This window comes from Xiphias gladius, chromosome 10 (assembly GCF_016859285.1).
Source record: "Xiphias gladius isolate SHS-SW01 ecotype Sanya breed wild chromosome 10, ASM1685928v1, whole genome shotgun sequence".
NCBI lineage: Eukaryota > Metazoa > Chordata > Actinopteri > Istiophoriformes > Xiphiidae > Xiphias > Xiphias gladius.
In genome coordinates, this window is record NC_053409.1 from 24,270,224 (window position 1) to 24,288,842 (window position 18,619).

At 40.2% G+C, this 18,619-nt stretch overlaps 1 protein-coding gene across 1 annotated transcript in view; it reads left to right on the forward strand.

Annotated features, from left to right (window-relative positions):
* The window catches only part of mark3a (MAP/microtubule affinity-regulating kinase 3a), a 62,963-nt gene that overhangs the window by 8,149 nt on the left and 36,195 nt on the right, over positions 1–18,619 (forward strand). The window contains 4 exon segments of the mRNA XM_040136480.1: positions 940–993; positions 11,801–11,849; positions 13,894–13,959; positions 18,213–18,283. Coding sequence (XP_039992414.1) covers positions 940–993; positions 11,801–11,849; positions 13,894–13,959; positions 18,213–18,283 — 240 coding nt within the window.

Consider the following 18,619-nt stretch of genomic DNA (forward strand, 5'->3'; position numbering starts at 1 on the left):
GCCTGCAGTTTTGTTGGGGGATGACCGCGCCGGACAGATATCAGTTTTTATAACAAAGCTCATGCCAGCTCCCAGGGCTGGGTATTGAACCTCAATACTTCTTTTGTACTGACCAAAAATGTGTCCGTAGCACAGCATATCAAATACTGAATGTCTGGTCAGATTTGTAATTTTGTTTGCTAATTCTGTGATCAGACAGTTCCTGATTTAATTTAGAATTTTGCCAATTTTAGACCATTTTATTAGGCAGAGTTGTTTGTATGACTGCTCTTTTCTGGACAACATTTAAGAACTCTGACTTCTTTTTAAAGGATTTTAGAGGAAAAAAAATCCCTATAGTAAGGTATCGGGGTTAAAAAAAAAAAAAAAAAGAAGCTTTTTTTGTGTTCCCTGTACCAAAACTTTCAGTTAAATTGTTGAACAATACCCAGCCCCACCCCCTCCATATACTGCCTGATTCTTCGCTGGAAACCTCGTGGACAGTAATGGATGTTTTTCAGGGAGAGCCGTTGCTGCAGAGCATTTGATTTGTTCATAATTGATGAACAGAAAGAGCAAGCTCCTTCTGAACACGGCATACGACATTTAACGAAACGCTGGTGCTCTTTTCCCTTCAATCCCCCCCTGATTCTGTTGTTAATTATTCTGTAGTTGCTTTTGGCCATATTTTATCTCCAGGAGGATGTTAACTGTCTTCTCCGTCTCTCAGATCGGTTCTAAAAGCTATAAATTGGCGTTTATCCAGTGTTTTTTCTTTGAAAAAGATACGTTTTCTCTTCTGATTTGGCTCTTCAATGTCAGTTTCCTTTCCTGAGCAGTCATCTCTTTTCTATTTGATTTCGGTGCCATATTCCACTTCCTCTTTTTCACACTTCTCTTCTGCTGCTATGTCCAATTTAGCTCAGTTTCGATGCTGTTTTTTTTTTTTTTTCTCCACAGGTGGCAATTAAGATAATAGACAAGACGCAGCTGAACCCAAACAGCCTTCAGAAGGTAATTAACCCCCCCCCCCTTTCTTCTTTTACACTCTCAAGCTGTGGCAGAATTAATTTACTAATTCATGAAGCACAACAGATTGAGTATTAATTGTGTAAATGGGAAGCAGGGCATGCTGGGACTGAGCATGTGTTCTCCATATAGCTTCCTGGGGTGAATTAAGAGCTTGTATTATTTTAGTGTGATGCTTTTGCAGTTGAGGAGATGATTCAGCTCTACACTGAGTGCCCCACTTAGGTTTTGCATGAAGATTTTAGTTTGTAAAGCTTGTTAAAGGAGATTGTATTTGTGTGAGGGTTGAGTTTAATCATTTCTGTTCAGCCAATTTAAGAAAAGAAGAACAAATTCAAATGTTTTTTGCCATTTTCAAAAGGCCTTTGAGGTTTAGATGTGTCCCCACGAAAGCTTTTCTGCTTGTGGTTGTTTTTATTTTCTCTGAACATCTTAGCCTCCAAGAGCAACTAAATGTGATGATTTTTTTTTAAATTTATTTTTTTCTCTTCTGTACCTTTTTCCAGTTCATGCTGCTCGATTGTCATGCAACTGGGAGTGACAGTTTTGTTTTCCTTGTTAAATCAACCAAATCAGGAAGCGGGTCTGCTTTTAAAATGCAAATTTCACAGGCTGAGAGTGAATGCTGCTTTTGCTGCCCAGTGAATAGCAGCTCAACTTTACAGTTTGAAGTCAGCGAGTTGAGAATGAGCTGCCCATAGCCCTGGTTCTCTTTTCTTTTTATGTGTACACTCATTAACAAGGGAGGCGTGTGTGTGTGTGGTTGTTTTGATCTGTGCCGTTGTACATTTTGGCTGTGTCTCTCGGCCTGGAAGTCATTTCGGGGAAGCCAGAGCGATATCGACTCGGCTGCTGCAGCTCCGGAGGCTTTTTTTTTTTTGTTGCTCATCAGACAGATAAGAGGGGATGGGGCAGACTTGGTGGCTGCTGTTGCTGGTGGTGACGGTGATGATGTTGGGTGTTGATGTTCAGCTGGCCCCCGCCGCCTGGCTCCTCTCTCCCTCGTCCCTCTCAGCGGTCGGCTAGTGGTTTTCCATCAGTTTTTCCAAAGCTCCATTGATTCTGGCTTTTGTATCTCAGAGGCCTGGGCCCTTTGGCATTGGCTGTGACACTACACTGACAGAAAAACACTGAGTCATGACAGCGCTGTTCACGGAAACACAAAGCGTGAGGCTTTTGTCGGCAGTCCTTGTTGTTTTTAGGTTACTGCTTTGTCACAGTCAAGGATAAAAAATCGCTTTATTTGTCAGGGTTTTTTTTTTTTCCTCGCTGTTCCGCCAGGGATACAGATTTCTTTATGATGTTTATTTTAAGGAATTGGAACACACTTGAAAAAAGAAACTACATTCAATACTTTATAATACTTTTTTATGATCGACACATAAAATGTTCCAAATCCTGTCATGCATTTCTATTTATAGGTTAGTTTTCTGTTTTGTTTTTTTTCCTTTTCTTTACTGGTTGGTGAGTTGGATAGTCAGAGTTGAAGGAAATCCTGACATGGATTAGATGTGGTTTATTTTATGGGTATGACGATCAGTAATTGAGCTTGGCCTCCAATCTTGCAGGTTTCATATCTACGAGGGTCACTCATGTTAAAAGGAATGGTTCGACTTTTTCAAAAATGCCTCTTATTTGCTTTCATGCCGAGAGTTAGTTGAAAGAATCAATACCACTCCCATGTCTGTACGGTAAATATGAAACTAAGGCCAACAGCCAATCAGCTTAGCGTGAAGCCTTGAAACAGGGGGAAACAGTTAGTCTGGCCCTGTCTCCCGTGGTGAAACGACTCAAGGAAGTCAATGGTCCTGGACAAGAAATATTTCGGCACATAACCGCCTTTAAAACCACAATATTTCGCTGTTACACTTTGGTTTTTGTACAGATTAAACAAATGAGGTGTAACATGTTAATTAGTGACCTTTAGAGGTGCGGGTTGAAGGTCTTCCGAAACAGACCCGCGGAAAACCTACCTTAACCCGACGTGCATTAACTTATTTTTCTAAAAAGAGAAACCTGACCCGAAGGGGACCTGAGCGCAGCCAAACCTGATCCAAATAGACCCGAGGATAATTAGAACCGATCCCAAATGGGGTCGGCCCAAACTAACCCTAACAGACAGAGCACAAACAACAGCAGCAGCATGATGATCTATCAATTAATTTGATCAATTAACAAGCAGTCGCGGTGGAAAACAGAAGCAATATAATGATGATGATGATGATATAATAATAATAATAATAACGTATTAAGAACAAATGTAAAGTCATAGAAACTAAAATAGTTTATATGCTGTGAATTTATAAAAATAACTGAAAATTGTATTTCGACCCCCTGCACCAACAACAAAAAATTCTGTTTCGAAAAAAAACGCAATTTAATAACAGAAAAGTTGTAGGCTACTAATCCTAAAATAAGTCGGGCTTCAGTTCCCTCAACAGAACAAAGCTCCGGTGAGCTGTGAAGAGTGGTACCAATCTTCCCGTTCAACTCTTGGCAAGAAAGAGAAAAAGCATATTTGTCAAAATAAATGTCGAACTATTCCTTTATAATCAGCGACAAATCTTGTCCATGTCAGGATTTCCTTTTAGCCTATTAAAGCTCTTAAAAATGCATCAATGAGTCACACCTTTGCACTAATTCTGTAAACATTTACTTGTGCTTCACATGTGTATTAATTTGCTGAAAATAGTCCCCAAAGAATGCACTTGTTACTCCCGTTTAAGTAATATTTGCTAAAAAAAAATACACTGCCCAGCTGTTTTATGAACTTACTGAGCCTTAAAAATGAAACTACACATTTGTGAGCTGCTTTTAAAAATATACTGCATGTCTTCAGTAGAAAACAGTGGACCAGTGGAGCTGAGAGCCAGAGAGAGAGGCTGGAGAAGTTGGAAAGCACTGAGAGACCGGACCAACATAATGTTGGTTTTGGTCTTTGAATGGGATTAGTAGGCAGTTAGATGGATATAAAATGCCAAACTTATCCTTTTAAAAACATTTACAGTGGCATGAAAAAGTTTGGGCGTCCGTGGACAAAATTTCTGTTACTGTGAATATTTAAGTGAGTAGAAGATGAACTAATCTCCAAAAGGCATAAAGTAAAAGAAACATTCTTTTCCACACTTTAAGCAAGACAAGTTTAATATTTTGTTTTGTACAAGTTTAGAGTCAAAAATAGGAAAGGAGCACCAGAGAAAAGTTTGGGCACCCCAAGGGGTGATCATGCTTTGGGCTTGTGTTGCAGCCAGTGGCACAGGGAACATTTCACTGGTAGACGGAAGAATGGATTCAGTTAAATACCAGCAAATTCTGGGAGCAAACATCACATCAGCTAAAGATGAAAAGAGGATGGCTTCTACAACAGGGATAATGATTCCGAACACACCTCAAAATCCACAATGGACTACCTCAATAGGCGCGAGCTGAAGGTTTTGCCGTGGCCCTCACAGTCCCCCGACCTAAACATTATCCAAAATCTGTGGATAGACCTCAAAAGAGCAATTGAAGGCGGTCCAAGGATCTCACAGAACTAGAAGCCTTTTAGACTGGATGAAAATCACCAAAACAAAAGCTGAAAGTCTCTTAGTTGCTACAAAAAGCATTAACAAGCTGTGATACTTGCCTAAGGGGATGTTACTAAGTACTGAACCTTGCAGGGTGCCCAAACTTTTGTTTTGAGCCCTTTTCTTTTTTTTTAAATTTTGAAACTGTAAAAGAGTCATCTTCCTTTAAAATATTAAAGAAATGTTTCATCTTTAATTTCATGCCTTTTGGAAATCAGGTCATCTTTTACTCACTTAACTATTCACTGTAAGAGAAATTTTGACCGTGGGGGGGCCCAAACTTATTCATGCCAGTGTATACTTGTGCTATTTTAAGGCCTCGGTTGAAAGTGTTGACTGAACGTCATCGGGTTGCTCCAGGTTTGTGTATCGGATGTTGTGTTCAGGTTCAGATCGGTTTTAAAAGGATTTGACCTCGTGTTTATTTTTCTCTACGCTCGTCTTTGTCTCTGAGTTGGCGCTGCTGAAAACAGCCAACCTGCATCAGAGCCGGCAACGCTGTGTTCTGGCGTCTTATGTAACCGGAGGAATCGGTGAGAGGCTGATAGCGGGGGATATCGTTTCCGAAGCCTAAATGTTTATTTTCAGCCTCTGTTCTTAATAGATTGGAGGATCCGAGTCGACGTTCACATCTGTCACTGGCCCCTGGCAAACTGCTCTCACCTCCCACTCTGTTCCTCCCTCTCTGTCCTGATTCAGCCTGCTGAGGTTTCTTGTTGTTGTCCAGGTCAAGGGTCAGGGAGGGAGTGTGACACTTGGAAGTCTTGATTAAATGTCAGCACTGTCCGTCAGATGGTTGGCATGTGGGACAACTTCTGATCCCTGTGCTGAGGTTTTTCTTTTCATGAACTGGTTGTAGAGCAGTTCCTAAAGCCGTTGAACTCATTTACAGTATTACTTCTCAACATAGAGGCAGGAACTCTGCAGTGGGTCATAAAAATGATTAATCAAACAGGAAAAAGTGTATTTGAGAGGAACATGGCTTCGTTTTTTGCTTTAATCACTGCTTTGTGATATGAAAGGATTAATATTGGCAGTATTTAAAGATGGGGTTCGACAGCATTTTATTGAATCTGAATTGTTTTGGATCCACTTATTGAATCTTTTTAAGTAGTTTGTTTGGTGGATTGAAGACATGTTAGTTTAAAAGAAAAAAAAATACTGTTTTTTTATGTCCCTCAGTGCAGTAACAAAACAAATTTAAACTGTTTGTCTAACAAAAGATACAACTTTATTTAAGAATCTAGCTTCTTCGGATCACTTTAATAACGCAACACATCCTGCCGAGCTGAAGGGTTGGAGGGCTCTCACCACATATTATATCACTGCTGTGACATTCATTAACCCTGCCCTCGCTCAGTTTGCTGCTCACTGCTTGGGGGGGGGGGGGCTGTGCAGTGACCGTAGAAAACTGTAGAGTCTAAAGTAAAAACAACACAATGAAAAATAATATTAATTCTTTATCATTTGGTGAATATCAACTAAGTAAGATGCCGATGTTTAGCATGCATAATGCGAGAAAATTATTATTTTTTTTAAATTTTTTTTGGTAGAAAATCCTGTTGGATATTTTAAAAAAATTGTTTGGAATTGGTGCCAAAGTTTAGGTACTATACAGTTTCCAGTCATATTATTTCATCTACAAAATCTAGGGCTATCATCGATTAATCTGCAGCTAATATTCTTGACTAATAGTTTAACTGCTTTTGCAAATAAAGGGGCAGAAAATAATAATAAAAAAAAAAAAACTGCTTATCACAATATCCCAGAGCTATTAATTTTTCCAAGTATATAAAAGACAGCAGAGAAAATTAGAAAAAAATAGGCACCTTAGTAGTCAGACGCTGGCACCAAGCAAAAGATCTCTTGATCAAAATAGTTACCAGTTTTCTCCTTGACCATGTAATCACTTACTCCACTAATCATTGCGTAACTAATGATACACAAAATTATTGTCTTTTGAACCTTTTTCTAAATAAGTTTGGGTTTTTTTTTAAGATTTTCAAGCCTTTTAAAAATTATTCAAATGAAACGATCTCGGAAAGTCCCTCTTTGCTTCAAACTCTCACAGCTCATAGACATAAAACCCATGACAAGGGTTTTACAAGTATGCATGGTTTTGTACTAAAGGGGTCACAGAGAGCAAAACAGGTTGGGAACTGATTTACTAAATTGGTCGACCAAGAGAAAATTCAAAAAGTTGTTGCTGAAGTTAATGTTTCTCTTTACACCTGCAGCAGTCTAATCACCAAAAGGCACCTCTTCATTTGTGGCCTCAAAACGTCAAAAGGCCCAGACAAACCAGTTTTCTTTAAAGTGTCCTAACCTTTGTGTGATTGGAGAAGTAAATTTGAACCAGTGTTTCTTGCCTCAGGTTGACTTAGATGAAAACAAGAACATTTGAGCTTCAGAGGGAACCAATAACTGCATCGAGAAGCAGTCTCGATGCAGTGTAAACTGCAGTCTGGATATTTTTGTCTAAACTGAAATAAACTCTTTGGGTCAATTACAGGAACAAACCCCCCCCAAAAAAACAAAAAAATGTTCAGGCACCCATGGTTCTTGGCTGATGTTGCAGGGGCTGTAATCCGCCTTGTTGTGACTCACTTCAAAGTCTCTAACCTGGTGGGATGAAACCAAAAACATGCAGTAAATGATCTAATGTTGCGCCCATGGGATTTTGTTTACAAGCCACACACCACTTGTAATTGAGGCCATGTTAACCTAAACAGGAAAAATGCAGCGAGGGCGAGTTTTCCACAAAGACCTGCGCTCGCAAAAGCCACCTCTAAGTTTGATGTCACCCTCAAACTGTGTCATTTGGCCTGAAGGAGCCATGTTTTGATCACAAGACAGACTGCACAATCGGGACAACTGTGCATCATTGCGGTGGCTTGACTGGATCACTGGCAGGTTTACGTCTTGGACCGAATGGTTGTATAATGGGGTGAATCATCTCTCCCTCTCTCTTGTGATTTGTTTTTTTTTTTTTTTTCACACTAATTCTGTTTACAGCATAGCATACCTGACAAAGTATTCCCATATCCTCGTTTGTGTGTTTGTTTTTAACACTACCCAGGTGTCAGAAGGCTCAAATCTGCTATCTAGGGCAGCACAGGCTGTGCCAAACAAAAAAAAATATTATGAAGTCACACAGTTTTTCAAAAGAAATACTTGTGTGCTTATCTCTTACCGACACCTATCCTGAACAGACTTGTCCTGCAGCTCGGTTGTAATGTCTCTCAGACAATGTGTAATGTTGTAATGTAAACAGACAACACAGTTTGTCTCCTTGGGCAGCAGTGACGGGGTTTCCAGTGTCACCGGGAAAACCAGCTCAGATTTATTCCTCTGTACTTTCTGCGAGCTCGGGAGAGTATTTTCAGTATACTGATGGGCAGGGCGGGATCACAGGCAGATTATAATGGCAGTGAGGAGACCTCAGGCTCGCTCCAGAGCTCTTCTCCTCCTCCTCGTCAGCAGCCAGGCCCGTTCTGGCTCAGTTCATTAATGTGGCTTCCAAACCGGCCGACTCCATCCCGAAGGCCTTGCTGACCGGAGTTCGTGTTTAACCCTTCAGTTGTCCCTGACACTGGAATGAAATGAGACTCGTTATCTCAGTATCTCCCACGGCCGACGTTCCTTGGAGGATTGGAGCATTTAAGATACTATTTTAGAATCGTGATTTCAACAGATACTTATCTTTAAAGCAATATTTTTGTGTTTTAAGCTATTTTCCAGACAGATGCAGAGATAAGGCACCCATAGAATACCCCCCCCTTTTGACATTTTTGAAGGAAAAAATATCAAATGATATTAATACCACTTATACAAAAGATCAAATTAGGGCTGTAACTACAGATTCTCCTCTATTAATTACTCTATTGATTTTTTTTTTTTTTTTAAATTATTAATTTGAGCCTATAAACCCAAAGCAGTTTCTTGACATTGTTTTTTTTCTGTACCTCACTTTCTAAAACTTAAAATTTCTGTGCTAGTAAACAAAGAAAAAGCAAACAAATCCTCACTTGTGAGAAGATAGAATTAAGAAATGTTTGGTGTTTCTGCAGGACAAATAATTAATTGGTTCAGTATACTTGTTGGTTTTCTGTCCATCTCTTACAAAAGTAGTCATAGTCATATAATTAACAACTATTTATGAACAGGTTTGTGCTGAATAGAGCCTCACTTATGAATCAGCTGGGCTGATATGTTGACGATAAAGCTAATATCGACTGATATATCAGCACTGGACCTAACTAAAGAAGTGCTGAAGGAAGATAATTACTTGGTCAAAACTCCACTAACAGTTGGTGGGAAGGCCATTACAAGAAACTGGCTTGATACAGACCTACCCAGACATGGCCAGTGGTTAGACATAGTACTAGAAGTATTTGGTGAACTAGAAAAGGGTAAAAATGGATGAAGTTTAGAAATGAAGGCATCGATATTGTATGTCTTGGCCACAATTCTTCAACGGCCAAGTTTAAATTGTTCCTATCAGAAATGTTTATGTTGAAAACAAATATAAGTTGATATATTGTTTGTTCCTTTTTTTTTAACACTTCATATCAATATCAATATTGGTATTTCCCTCAAAAATCCAGGATTGGTCGAGCTGTAGTGCTGAATGCTCTTTGCCGAAATCTGCTTTGTCTACCTTCACTTCAAGTAGAGATTTTACTACATTTCCCAGAATGCTTTAAAAAGCCCTCAGAGAAATAGTCTGAACTTTTGCACATACAGTGGGGATCCAAAGTTTGCAAGCACTTTGCCACGAGGAGGGAAACTGGTCTCACGATTTTGGATCCCACTGTAGTTTTTGATCCCTTTTCGTTTTTAGAAAATTACTGTGGCAGCACCAAGCTAATCCACAAGGGTGTAAGACTTGCCAAATGTTGGGTTGTTCTTTTTCCTTTTTCAAAAAAGAACTTTTCTTCTGTGACATAAAACATCTGCACCACAGTCTGCACAGCGAACACAGTGAACACGTTACACAAGGACAGACCTGGTTCAGAGTGCAGCTGGGTCACTGTGGAACACGAGGGAGACCGTAAACAACGCGCATCTCTCCACATTTTTACAGAACCGTGTAACCATGTGTTTTCAAGCAGCTCGGCGTGCAGCACCACACTGAACGTGAAAACATCGCCCGCTGTTTGTCGCCATCTGTTTGCATGTCAGGCAGACACCAGGACGGAAGGCTTCATCAGGGCGTCTCGGTGGATCTGCGGGTTCGAATCTGTCATTAAACCTTTGTTTTCCGGCGCTGAGACTCCCTGCTCGCTTTCCTGATGCTTTTTATTTCAATTCCTACTGAGAGAACAGATGAAAGCTCAGGGACAAATAAAAGAAAAGAATTAAGCAACGATTTATCACCTCAACAAGATGTTTGAGCTTTACGATCCATCAAATGATGGAAGAATCATATTGTTCAACTCAAGTGATTTGTTCAACACAAAAAAATGAGGTTGGTTATAGGTGGTGGTTATAGCCTTTAAATGTGAAGATTTGCTTAATTTTCTTAATTTTATATCATAATATAAAGTATGATTTATTTTACTGTTTCTAAGACAAAATAAGCAATGCAAGGACATCATTTAGACTGATAACTTAGGATGGGCATCTGTCAATATTTCTGTAATTTTCTAGTCACAGAAATAATCGATACATTTATGGACGATATCTTCAAAAAGATACTGGGTATCAAGAATAAATGAGCAAAAAGCAGAAATAAACAAGTAGTTTAAGAATGTTTCAGTGATATGATTTGATCAGCAGAAAAAGAATTGGCAGAATTTTTTTTTTTTTTTTTTTAAAGCTATTTTTACGAGATCATTTTGACCTCTGAGATGTGATCTGCTCTGCTGCTCTAATCACTTTTGCAATTTTTTTGGAGACAAAATGATTATTTTACTGTACTGAGACACAAACATATTCAATACATTAACTGGTTAAAATATAATTTAAAAAGAACTGTTTGGTATCCGAAGGATAAATGTGGGAAATGTACAATTAACAATGACATATAGTCTCAAAAGGATGTTTCAGATATATAATCTGACAAAAGTAAGGCTATAAAAGATCTTACATGGTGCTGCTGAAATGATTTTTAACAATTGACTTTTTTTTTCTTTTTTCTCTTTAGCAAGCAAAAGGGTCGTTAACCCTTTTTAAAAATGTGTTGTTTTTAAAAATATATATAATTACTAATCGAACAGTCGGCTTTTTAAAAAAAACAAACAAAATAAGCAAATTTAACAAATGATTTTGGGCTCTGATGACACAAATACAGTGGAAACACGTTTGCTGCTGGACATACTCCTTCATTTGGTAGAAGGAATCTGCGTATCTGTGTGTTTTCTGGCTGCACCGCCCTACGGTTTGTTTGTCAGTAAGCTAACCGGCACACAGTAACTACTCCTGCCTCATGAAGCATTGATGCCTTTTTATATTTTCATGGAAGGGAAGAGCGGGAGGTGTAGTTAACAGCGAATCAATAATAAATAGCGCTCAGATCTCTCTATGCCTTGTACAGCGAAAGGCTAAAAAGCACTTTCGGCCCTTACAAATCTTCTTGTCCGGTCACTCTGAATGCTGATGGGTAGGAGCGCGTGTGGTGACAGTGTCTTCTTAGTAGTGTGAAGTGGGGAGATTTGATGCTGCATGTTTAACTTAACTCAGACCCTCTCTTCGACCGCGCCGGGGGGATGTCGGCTGTTGTAGGAGCATCTCTCAGGCTGGTTTAAACCGACGCTGTGCCTCTGGGATTCCTGTTGTCGTGATGATGTTGCCGCCTGTGACGAAATGATCACATTTCCTTGACAAATGTGTTGACGTTGCGAGCAAAAGGACCAGTGTTTGGGTTTGTGAGACCCGTGATCTCCTGGTATGAACCATCTAAGAATAGGAGTGGGCTAAGAAGAAGAACTGCAGTGTTGAGGGGGAACCTGATTACATGCTACCTCATCACCAAGATATGTGAGCAGGACAGAAAAATCTGACACAACGCAGGGAAAGTCTGATCTGTGCTCAGGGAATTAATGTAGTTTGTGTGCACAAATCTGAAAAATGTAATTTGATATTAATCATTTAAATTGGCAGCTTTTATATGTGCTGTCCAAAAAAAAATATTCCTCTTAACTGTGTTGAAATGGCAATAAAGTGTTGTATCTCGAAACCTGCAGAGTGATTTGTAAATTCTACTTTTCTCTGTTTCATTTCAGCTCTTCAGAGAAGTTAGAATAATGAAGATTTTGAATCATCCAAATATAGGTAAGTGGATTGTAAACATTTTAAATTCAACGAGTCCGAGTCTCTGCTCAGACATTTGACATGCAGGGCTGTAACCTTTGACCTTTCTGTTACTGGACAGTCACATGAACCACCAATGTGCTGCCAGCCACTCGTTCAGCAGCATGTTTTAAGTATTACTCTGCTGTTGGTAAAGCTTTGTAGTGCCTTCTTAATTTGTTTTGGTTCACATAGACATTACAGTAGATGACTGAGTAGATGGAGTGTTTATGAAAATCAAACAATCCTGGCAAATGTAAAAGTGTCTGTAAATATGGAAGCCAATCAAAGTATGAGGTCGGCTAGCGCCATTTCATAAAAAAGGCGGTGACATTGAAATAATCAGACAGGAACGTGTCCCAGGTGATTTGTAACTTAACCTTGCAGTCTTGACTACTGTCCTCTGTGGACAAACGTAGCTGATTGATGAGGCTAAAACTGAAGGGCCATTCTTTCCACTTTGTTTTTGGATTAGAAAATTAAGTGGTTTTTATCAATAAACAAGAAGAACACGCTGCCTGGAGCAGTAGCAGAGTTTGGCATCAAACAACCAGCTGCGAGAGGAAATACCAGCTAACACCAAACCACTGCAGCAACAAGAAGCCAGAATCACAAAAACCTCAGTTGTTGAGAGCTTGAACATCGTAGCGGCTAAACAGAGATGAGAAATGGCACCATGGTCCTGATCAGTTGGTGCAAGTAATGATTATTTTAACTATCGATCAGTTTGCCAATGTCCAAGATAGTGTTACACGATTGCGTGTTGTGTCCTAACATTTCAAAATAAGATGTTATTGATGATAATGATAATAAAGATGGTGATGATGATGATAATAATAATAATAATAATAATAATAATACACTTTATATAGAGTATTTTTATGGACAAAAATGCGTACAATGTGGCTCACAAAAGTCCCTAAAGACATGCTAACATGCAAACAGCAGAAAGGATTCTGTTTTTAAGAAAAACATCAATAGAGAATTTTGAAATGAAATGGGGCTCCAACTAAAGATTATTTCCATTATTGTTCGATCTGGGACTATTTGCTGGATTTGTCGACTAGTTTTTTATAAAATGTCAGAAAATGGTGAAAAACGCCGGTCACGAATTCCCAAAGTTGCCAGGCTATTCAGGAACACCCAGCTGAAACTACTGCAGTCTGTTGTACTGTATAACATTATATTGACAGGTGTTTATATTATTTTGTCCACCCCATTTATATCAGCGAGGGTAGGCTAAATAACAAACAGTTCTCTGGATATTACAGCATTGCAATGCAATGCAGTTCAACAGCAACACAAACCAGAGCCTCCAAAATGACCAGTCGAATCAACACCTCTCCAAAACGGTTTAAACAAAAACCAAATGCTATAAACTTCATGAGGGAGTTATTACAGGACTGCTGTATTAGCCTGCCTTCGTTTTAGCCAGGTGTTTCCTTATAAATAAAACGCACACAGGACAAGCCTGCCGTGGTGCGTTTGATTTCTGAGTCAGGATTCCCTGCTAATTACTTTTAATTTCCTTCCCCTGTGCTCCATGATTTCCTCTGCAGAAATGTGATTATAATTATCAGGGTGATAGTAAGCGCTTACCAGCCCATACAGTCTTTATCTCTCGCTCCTTTTCCCTCCTTCTCTTTCTCTGTCTTCCTTCCCACCTTGTCTATATTTAGCAGTGCAGCCCTCAGCCGATCATCACACAGTCTTTTATATCTTGGAGCTGAACAGACTGCAGTGGAAAAAAAAAAAAAACAGGTTTTGGACTGTACAGTAAATATTGAGCGGTGCTCAGCTCGGCTTTATGCTGTACTTAGATGGTCACGACACACACGCTGATCCACGTGACGTGACTCTTCTCCCCTCGACTCTCTGTGCATCTGTTTGGAAACATTTTTGGAGTTCATGTCCATGAATTCATTACTGTCTCTGTCTGAATCCCTCCAATCTTTAGTGATAATTGAATTTATAATTTCCTCCCTCTTTCTCTCTGGCTCTTTCTGTGTCTCACTCCCTCTTTCAGTCAAGCTTTTTGAAGTGATTGAGACGGAGAGGACGCTCTACCTGGTGATGGAGTATGCCAGCGGAGGTGAGACGGAAACACAATTATTCCCATTTGGTTGGTGTAAACTGAAAACCACGTGTCTCCAAATGTGTCTGACTGAGAAATTTAGCCCCTTTTTAGTTGGATGAAAACTGATTTCAGGCATAGATAGTTAGGTTTTTTTTTTTTTTTCGGTTTAAAAAAAAAAAAAGGAAAAGATTTCATAAGCCCAAGGAATTGGAAAAATTTCTTAACCAAAAAAGAAACCGTACATCCTCACAGTGAAGTATAAACATGAAACAGTTCCTTGTGTTTGCATTTGCTTTTGTACAAAAGCCAATAGGCTGTAAATGAAACTGTAAAACAAGAAATATGAGAGGAAAAACATTTGCAACCGTATCTCAACAGCTGCTGTAGAGATATGACCAGATATAGTCAGTAGAAATCTGCCCACAGTGAGCTGCTCCCAAGGACCCAAGTGTAATTTATTAACACCAAATGTGATAAATGTGTGCATTAATCATTTCTAGATCTCTGGAGCATCATGTAGTCGACAGACTCTACCTCTACCTGAAAGGAACAATGCACAAGAACACAAGTGTTTTTTTAACTTTAATTAGAATAAACCAGTGTAAAGATGATGAAATTGGCCTCTTCATGACAAAACATTGGGCAACAATTTATTCTATGAATCCTCTATTTCCTGATAACCTCCTATTTTTTTCTTAGAAAGTTTCCTGAAAATAACTATTTAATTTGGTCCCTAATAACAGGAAAAACAGACACAAAATCCTGGAGGAAATGTTCCATTTGGACCATCAATTTATTCATCGTTCAGTAAAACCTTTGTTATTCAGATACAGGATGTTACGTTGCATGTTCAGTGATGTTCAGTCAGTCTTTCAGTTGAACACTAACTGCATTTCTGTCCACCTGTTTTTTTGTGCGTTTTCAATTTGTGTGGAAAAAAAAATCGTGGTGGAATATCTGACTTTTTTGAGGCTGAAGTGGAAAAGTGGGTTAAAACAAACTTGGACAATTATTCATGACGTACGTGAAGCACGAGACTTAAACACCCAAACTTCCACTGAAGAGACAGAAACATCAGATCTGTGTGGAGCGATGACGAGACCGTAACCTTCCTCAAATCAATACATGAAACTAACGTAAATGCCATATTTTCTTCACGGTTTTTGTTTGTTTGAGTTTGAGTAAACATAGCTACTGTCTCTCTTTACCTATAATTAGTGTAAAACTACACGGTTCTTCACAGTCAAACATCCTAGGATATTACTGGGAAATTATGAGGAACTTACAAACATAAGCTTGTCCCCTGAAAATGCAGTGAGAGGAGAGTCAGACCAGGAAAGCCGTACCGGTCGACTGCCATCAGCTCCACGGACTTCTGCGAGCCTTGAAACTAAAAACAAAAAGCTGTTGCGTTGTAGGCTACATCAACGTCAACATGTTGATTAAGTTAACGTGTTCAGCATTGCTCAGAGATGAGCGTGCTTCCTCCGCTTAGTGAGCTGGTTGCAACTGTATCTCACAAGTTTTAGTGATGAGTGTGTAAAGGGAAATGAGCACCACGTTCGTCAACTCAGTTGTTCATTGCAGATAAGTGACTTTGTGCCACAGCACATGGAGAATAATGAGGAGGTGGACCCGTTGACTAAGGCAAATTCAAGCGAGGAAAACATTTCCCAGAAAAACGCCCAGAGGTGAACTTATATGGAGAAAGACAAACAAACGCCTTATTTGACTTTATTTGGTAACTGACGGGACCTGACATTTCAATGTCACATCTTCTTTCTCAGAGGTACCTGCATGTGTCAGAGAGACCATTCTTTTTTTATTGCTTCATGCAAAACTTAAAAAAAAAACACCACAAACTACAAAACAAAAAAAGGCAAAGAAAACTTTTATTCTTATGGAACTGTGAGAGCTGCAGCTACTGTCCCGGAGTTAGATTACTTGGAGTTTTCTTGCGGTGAAAGCTTCTTATTTAATGTAATGGTGTCACACATACTCGGACGCTAAAATGCACATCTTGCCATTGTTTTCCTGGAAAGGTCATATTCAGACTGCTGAGCCCAGCGGAGACGACAAATTGTGAAGACCTGCTCGCCGAGGAGCAAATCGCATTACCACTGAGATAGGAGCTCTGATCATAGGCCAATTGCATTAGATCTTAATGAAGTAAATCTAATATTTCTCTGTTTGGCATTGATTTTCTTGGAATTCAAGCAGAATCTCAGGGTGACTACTCGGCTCTCTCAGCAGCACAGCAGCTGCCTTCTAGCCCTGATCCAGGACTGCCTGGATCTCTCCAGGAACCTGAACATTTCAGTCACAGATTCTGCGACAAAGAGTAGTGAATATACAAACTCTCCAGACAGTGGGAAATCTTCTTGCTGACCCGTAAACAGGGGGAGACGACGTCAGACGAGTGTAAACTAACAAAAACCATGATTTACTAATATGCGTAATAGTCAGTAGGAGAGAGCTCAGTGCTGCCACTGGTGGTTCGAAAGCTTTATTGAAGCAAAAACACTTCTCGTTCAGTGCGTTTACGTGTACTTAAGTAACGGGGTTACAGATTTCATTAGTGATAGTTGCAGAAACCAGGTTTCTTGTTTGCATTACGTTTAAGAGATCGTCCTACTGGAGAAAGCCGACTGTGACCGGGTTACTTAAGTGCGTGTAAACGCGCTGCTGGATGCAGATTTCTCTGCCGTGTATACAGATTACCGGGTTTCTAATCGTGTGCTTCTTACAAGCACACTTGTGCATAGCAAAGACTTCAAAAAATTCCAAAAATAAGTGTTGGGGAGGGCTGGGGGTAAGGGGGGGATCTGATCACTGACCTGTAACAGTTATACACTGATTCACAATAACCAAGTTGCTATGAAAACCTGTTACCTGGGTAACCCTGCTTCTCTGAGCAACTTGATTTCTCAAGTGCATGTAAACACCCTGAATGTTAGCATGCTGGCACACTGAACTAAGGTAGTGAACACGGTAAGCATTACACACGCTTAACCTCCATATGTTAGCATTGTCATTGGGAGCATGTTGATGTTAGTATGTAGCTCAAAGCACCACTGTGTGTGTCTAAGCAACCGCAGAGCCGCTAGGATGGTTACAGACTCTGAGTAGTGTTAACCTTAAAGCCTCCTGAGTTGTAAGAAATAACCCCTGTCTTACATCATGATATCAGATTTTGTTTTCCTCCCCTTCATTTGGCTTTTATTTAGATTTCTTCTCAGAAGAAATATTTAAGATCTGAAACGTACAAGTTTCAGGAGATATCGATGCGGGACTGTGATACGTAGTATGCAGCCCTGGATCAGGGCTAATAGCCTTCAAGCAGTGAAACAAGGGCCAGTCTTTGGGGCAGATTCTATGGGCAGTGTGGCTCAAGAAGCTGCCCCAGCATTATTTAATTAGCCAGGAATGTCATGTTTTTAAACATAATTGTAACACTGTCTCTCACAGTCCTAACTTCTAGTTTTTCCTGTTACATATTTGTGTGTAAGCTTACAGTTTTGTCACTCCTTTCCAATTCTGATCCCTAATCTCATCCCCATGTACAGCACACAGCGTGGTCTTTAGCTCTTATATGTAAAGCGCTAGCAGGCACATTCTGTCTTTAGCAGTTGAGTCAGAGCCCGGCGATGAATTGTTGCTTTTCTAGAGCTGTGAAGTACAGAAACGCTCACTCCGACCGCCCCTGCAGGTCAGCCCTGAGAGAGTGGGAGGGTTTCGAGGATTCAGGAAAAGTAGGGGAGGCGTTTTTGTAGCAGGTTCCGTTGCTTGTTATTTTGTTAAGTTCTTCGTTTTCGTCTCAACGTGGAGGCACAGATGCGCACACACGTGCCAGCCAGCGAGTTCAATTAGCACACGACCGAGCGTAGTCACGTTTTGGCTGGAAGCGTGCAGAAGTGAGGGCCGAGGGAAGGGTCTGCTGCTGGAGGACACGGCAGCAGCTTTGTGCCTCCAGGAGAGGCTCCGTGTGGAGGAAGCAGCGCCGCACTCGTCTCAATATGGTCAAGAAACACCCCCGAACCATGCACATGGGTGACGGTGCAGGCCAGCTGCGTTGAAAATTTCCCCGTGGAGTTATTTTTGATCTGCTTATTTTTGTAAGTTGTGATTCACTTTTTGTTTCTCTCGACCTTCTCTGCATCTCTGTCTTGTCTTGTTCTCTGACGTGTCATTCATCGCTCTCTGTGTCCCCCTCAGTCTCCAACACTTGACTCTCTGTCTAATTACCCTCTCTCTCTGTCTTTTTGCAGGAGAAGTGTTCGACTACCTGGTTGCACACGGAAGAATGAAGGAAAAAGAGGCCAGGGCTAAATTTAGACAGGTACCCAGCTTTCTTCCCCTGCAGTGTTCTGGTTTAACACCTCTGCTCCCCGCCCTTCCTCAGACAGGCCGCTGTCCTCCGTCCTCACACAGCAGAGGTGTTGCCGTCCCAGAAGCAGGACAGATAAGAAATGTCCGAACTTGCCGCCAGTTATCTCTCAAAGACTTTCACACACAGTCCAAAGTCTCTGACTGTTTGAAGATGAGAAACTGGACAAACACTATTTTTTCAAGATTGTAGAGATTCAAAATTGGTGAGCGTTAATCAAGACCTCTCTGCAAGAAGAGTATTTTCATGTGAGAGACTTTTTAGGTATTCACTGTGAAGTTGTCATTG